The sequence below is a fragment of the Anomaloglossus baeobatrachus genome, chromosome 6, assembly GCF_048569485.1.
Source record: "Anomaloglossus baeobatrachus isolate aAnoBae1 chromosome 6, aAnoBae1.hap1, whole genome shotgun sequence".
Taxonomy (NCBI): Eukaryota; Metazoa; Chordata; class Amphibia; order Anura; family Aromobatidae; genus Anomaloglossus; species Anomaloglossus baeobatrachus.
The window spans coordinates 163,424,907-163,430,906 of NC_134358.1; the positions used below are offsets into that span (position 1 = coordinate 163,424,907).

A 6,000-nucleotide genomic window follows, 5' to 3' on the forward strand; every position below is an offset into this window, starting at 1 on the left:
ATCGGGTAACCAACCCGATATTTACCTTGGTTACCAGCACACACCGCTTAGCGCTGGCTCCCTGCTCTCCTAGCCACAGTACACATCGGGTTAATTACCCGAAGTGTACTCCGCTACGTGTGCAGAGTGCAGGGAGCCGGCTTCTGCGGACACTGGTAACCACGGTAAACATCGGGTAACCAAGAAGCCCTTACCTTGGTTACCCGATATTTGCCTTCGTTACCAGCGTCCGCCACTCTCACACAGCCAGTGCCGGCTCCCTGCTCCCTGCACTCCTAGCCATAGTACACATCGGGTTAATTACCCGATGTGTACTCCAGATACGTGTGCAGAGAGCAGGGAGCCGGCACTGGCAGTGTGAGAGCGGCGGACGCTGGTAACGAAGGTAAATATCGGGTAACCAAGGGAAGGGCTTCTGGTTACCCGATGTTTACCGTGGTTACCAGCGTCCGCAGAAGCCGGCTCCCTGCACATTTAGTTGTTGCTCTGTCGCTGTCACACACAGCGATGTGTGCTTCACAGCGGGACAGAACAACTAAAAAATGGTCCAGGACATTCTGCAACAACCGGCGACCTCACAGCAGGGGCCAGGTTGTTGCTGGATGTCACACACAGCAACATCACTAGCAACATCGCTGTTATGTCACAAACGTCATGCCTCAGCAGCGATGTTGCTTAGTGAGACGTGGCCTTTTGAATACATATCCAAAGAGTATCAAACAACTTATATGAACTGATAAGAAGGAAAGCCATTAGAGGGGAGATAGAATGAGATTAGAGAATGGGATTAGAGACTTAAGGGGAGAGAAGGGGGAGAAAAAAGGGGGGGGTGGGGGCATGAATGTATCAGGGCTATTTTTTACATAAGTTTGTTTTTTTATTTAGTAACTTAGGAGGGTTAAAAGTTCATTAGCATTCTCATTTTCCAACAAAATTTACAAAACCATATTTTTCCCCACAGACCACATCACAATTGAAGTGACTTAGAAGCCTAGGTGACAAAAAATACCCCAAAGTGACACCATTCTAAAAAACTGCACCCCTCATACTGTTCAAAGCCACATCCAGTTTATTAACCCGTCAGGTTCTTTACAGGAACTAAAGCAATGTGGAAGGTAAAAAAAATAAAATCTGAAAATGTTACTTTTTCCCACAAAAATGTACTATATTTCCATATTTTTTTTTATTTTCACAAGGGTAACAGGAGAGAGCACTGTACAATTTGTTGTGGAATCTCTCTAGAGTACACAGATACTACATATGTGTTGGAAATCTACTGTTTGGGCACACAACAGAGGTCAGAAGGGAAGGAGCGTCAGTCGAATTTTTGGCTGAAATCATTAGCGGACACCATGTCGCATTTCTAGAGTCATTGATGTGCCTAAACAGTACAATCCACACCCACGGCCCTAATTTGGAAACAAGACCCCTGAAATAATTATTTAGGAGGAGTGGTGAGCACCTTGAACTCACAGATGCTCTACAAAATTTTATAGCACTGAGCCGTGAAAATGAAAAAAGTCATTTTTCATACAAAAATCTTGCTTTTGCCCCAAAGTTTTCATTTTCACATGAGTAACGAGAGAATGCACCATACATTTGGTGCGTAATTTCTCCTGAATACACTGATACCCCATATGTGAGGGGAAAACTACTTTCGAGGCGCACTACAAAGCAAGGAATGAAAGGAGAGCCATATTGCATTGCAGATTTTACAGGAATGGTAGGTGGGTGTCTTGTCACATTGGAGAAGCCCCGGAGGTGCCAGAAAAGCAGAACCCCAAAAACCCAAATATAAAAACCAAGCCTCGCAATTCAGCTTGGGGTGCAGCGAGCATATTGACAACATCAATGTGTCAGAATTTTATAGAAAGAAATAATAACATTTTTACCATAAAAAAAATAATTCAGACCCAGATTTGACATGGTTACATGGGGAAATGGGTAACAATGGCACCACAATTTGTCAGAATCTCTGCTTAAAGGGAACCTGTCATGAGAAATGTCCCCTAAAACCTCACAGATTCCCCCTCTGCAGCTCCTGGGCTGCATTCTATAAAGGTCCCTGTTATGATTGTGGCCACTTTCTGACCTAAAAAAAGTGTTTATAAAGTTGTACCTTTTTTGCTTCTGATTCTGTAAATCCGTCACGGGGGCGGGCTGCCTGATGGCCGTTATTCTGCCCCCTGGTCCTGTATGCCGCCCCCATCGCTGATTACAATACTTCTGGACGCCGCCCCCTGCTCCATCCATCGCCGCGCATGCCCAGTGCCCATCTCTCGGGGATGAGCACTGTGCCTAGCGTCACCGCTGGTGACGTGCACGCAGGGTTAAGATTATGGGCGGTGCTGTGATGTTTATTCCTAAGCAACCGCCCATAATCGCGGGGCCGCGCTTTCCCCCTCGGCCTCGGCGAATACAGTAAAAAAAAAAACACAAACAAACATTCACACATTCACACAACGAAGCAGGCCGAGGGGGAAAGCGCGGCCCCGCGATTATGGGCGGTTGCTTAGGAATAAACATCACAGCACCGCCCATAATCTTAACCCTGCGTGCACGTCACCAGCGGTGACGCTAGGCACAGTGCTCATCCCCGAGAGATGGGCACTGGGCATGCGCGGCGATGGATGGAGCAGGGGGCGGCGTCCAGAAGTATTGTAATCAGCGATGGGGGCGGCATACAGGACCAGGGGGCAGAATAACGGCCATCAGGCAGCCCGCCCCCGTGACGGATTTACAGAATCAGAAGCAAAAAAGGTACAACTTTATAAACACTTTTTTTAGGTCAGAAAGTGGCCACAATCATAACAGGGACCTTTATAGAATGCAGCCCAGGAGCTGCAGAGGGGGAATCTGTGAGGTTTTAGGGGACATTTCTCATGACAGGTTCCCTTTAATGTGATAATAGAGACTCAGGACGGAAGGAGAGAGGTATGACTCTGGGAGCGCAGAATTTCCTAGATGTGTTTGCAGACTCCATATACAAAGTCTCTAAGTGTCAGAAGAGCAGAATCCCTCTTTAATGTTGGATTTATCCGAAGGCGGGGTGTGTGAAGCTAGTGGCGACTGGGCGCAGGACTCATATGCACCCCAGGAGAGCGAGTGCCGCCACCGGAGGGGACTGGAATTGTTGTTATTCTGAGAAGGGGCAGTCAGAGTAGAGGACAATCCCTTTAACAATAGATCTGTGCAAAGTCTCTACGTGCAATCTGTATACAAAAGATCAAGGATATAGAAGCCTGGAATGACAGTGGCAAATGTGGAGTTTTATTTACCCGAGTGCAACATTTTAGCTTCCCAAGTAAAGCAGTGACATGATAGCAAATCACATATATAGGTGCACGAGATCAATTAGTTATACATAGATATAAAGTACAAATGATCATTAATATCAAGTAAAATATATCTTTGTACCGTGTTAGGTATCAACCACTGAGGACTCTCTGTTCTTTTAAACAAAATTTTTTTTATCATTAATATCAAGTGTTATGTTATTTAACTAATGAGAGAAAGCCATAAATTACATAGGTAGATACATCAGTGAGTCAGATACAGTGTAGATAACAGAGACGTGTGTATCCACAGACTATATATTACACCCGCCCCTACACCGTATATGGATACACAGCTGCTGGCAACGGTGTAATGAGACACCACTTCTGCATATACCCTGTTATACAGATATGCCTGGCTGTGTGCTGACACTCCTCTGTGCGACAGTAGTCAGTACAGGGGGGAGAGCGGCAGAGGACCCAGTCACTGATAACTACCCTGCCTCCTGCTGTTCTCAGCCTTCATTATATCCACCTTCAAGGAATGAGAAGAATTCTACATGGATTAGAAAAATGTTAAAGGGGACATCCGGGACAAAAAAAAATAATACCCAAGCACCAACGGGGGGAAGGGGGTAGTTGCTCCCGACCTGTCTGTTGTGCCCAGCGCTATTCTTGTTCTTCACAGTCACAGACCTCTCCTACCAGTGATACAGTGTCTTTGTCAACACAGCGGCGGCTCATTCACTCTGTTCTGTAGATGGGGTGTGACAGCAGAGATCATGCTGACTGACAGCCGGCTGTGTGCTGCCTATCTGGAGGGGCCGGCTGTCAGTGTGATGTCAGCTGTCCCAGTCTGCCTACAGAGCAAAGCGGATGAGAAGCCAATGCTGCAGTCAGTGAGGGGCAGTCTGGCTCTTTTTGGTGATCCGGTTCACATGACTCCGCTCACCAAAAAGTCAGCTCTTTCGGGTCCTAAATGGATCCCTATTAAATATGTTTCACCCCAAATGAACACACACAAGATGTTTTAGGAGAATTCAGTGTCTCTCTCTGGGGTGCCGGCTCTGTCAGTCACAGCAGGGAGTCAGATCTTTGTGTGCATTGACGTGACATCAGTGGGAGCCGGTAACACCGGCTGGAGCGATCTCTGTGATCACTCTGTGCCAGCGAACGAAGGCGCCGGGTACAACAAGCAGGTGAGGGGGCAACAACGTGCCCGCTAGTGCTCAGGCACACATACAAAAGAAAAATAATAGATAATAGATAGATAGATATTATATATATATATATATATATATATATATATATATATATATATATATATATATATATATATATATATATATATATATATATATATATATATATATATATCCCCATCCCGGATACACCCTATAACCGATACGATGCAGACTGCCCGATCACTGTGGCACTGGGTCAAACAGCACAGTGGGCATACTATGCCTATAACATTCACATGGCCGCACATTCTACCTACTGAGTCCCCCTTTTCCGGGATATACTAAAAAGAATGCTGAAAAGGAATAAATAAAAAGAATGAAGATAATAACTTATTAGGTGTATATTATGTAGATGTATAAAAGGTTTCTTGGGAAAGTTAGACATGAACATTATATGAGCATTATAGGTGTGGAATGATCATGAAATATATGTAGATAATAGGAAAATGAACGCATCCCATCATTCCATTCTTAGCCATCCGATCATTCCACACCTATAATGCTCAGGTAACGTAATATACACTTGGTTATATGGGATATGCGTTCATTTTCCTATTATCTATAGATATTTCCTGATCATTGCACACCTATAATGCTCATATATAATGTTCATTCCATGTCTAACTTGCCAAAGAAACCTTTTATACATCTACATAATATACACCTAATAAGTTATCTTCATTCTTTGTATTCCTTTTTAGCATTCTTTTTAGTATGTCCCCCCTTTTCCTTATAGTGTGAGCAGGCCCCTCTCCTCCTGTTGCCCTGTAATGTCCTTACTGTCTGTCCGTCCCCTCAATTGTACAGTGCTGCGGAATATGTTGGCGTTTTATACATGGAATGATTATATTCCTATTAATGCTCGGTGCCGGGCGTCCCTCTGGGGCCACACGTGACTTACCGGCCGGGTTTCGGGTGTTATGATCCCCACTTGCTCCATCTTCTCATTCAGGCTCGGGCAGGTGCTGTGTATGCGGATGCTGAGGCTGCGGATCGCGATATGCCGGGGCTTGTGGGTGAGCTGTGAGCCTGATGCTATTCTCGGGTGATAGTACTGAGGTGGGCGATATAGCGGGATGTGACGACTACGGCCGGGCGGACAGCTCTCCCTCTTCACGTCTCCTGCCGGTGACTGACAAACTAGCGCGGTGCCTGCTGGGAACTACAATCTGAACCCCGCCCCCTGCTACTCACGTGACTGTGAGATCAGTTTGACGTAACGTTCTCTCATCGCTGAAGAATGTCACCGTCAGCCGCAAGAGGGAAATAGTATGCACACCGGACCTGTGCGCAGTGTCCGCAATGACAGCGGGTGGTTTTCACACCCAGATACCAGAGGACAGAGTCTGCAGTCAGTTATTGTGGGTGTATTCTTACACTTAGCGCGAGTTAGTGACACCTCACCACTGATACTAATACTCATTCATTATTAAATATTATATATTCTAAGAACGTTATTGCTAAGTCTCCAGGAAAATGGC

At 45.6% G+C, this 6,000-nt stretch overlaps 1 protein-coding gene across 1 annotated transcript in view; it reads right to left on the reverse strand.

Annotated features, from left to right (window-relative positions):
- RIOK3 (RIO kinase 3) overlaps nt 1–5,683 on the reverse strand; it is a 52,210-nt gene extending 46,527 nt beyond the window's left edge. Inside the window, exon 1 of the mRNA XM_075316377.1 lies at nt 5,421–5,683. Within this exon, the coding sequence (XP_075172492.1) occupies nt 5,421–5,459 (39 nt within the window). The 5' untranslated portion in view covers nt 5,460–5,683. The remainder of the gene's footprint in view (nt 1–5,420) is intronic.
- Nucleotides 5,684–6,000: the final 317 nt, after the last annotated feature.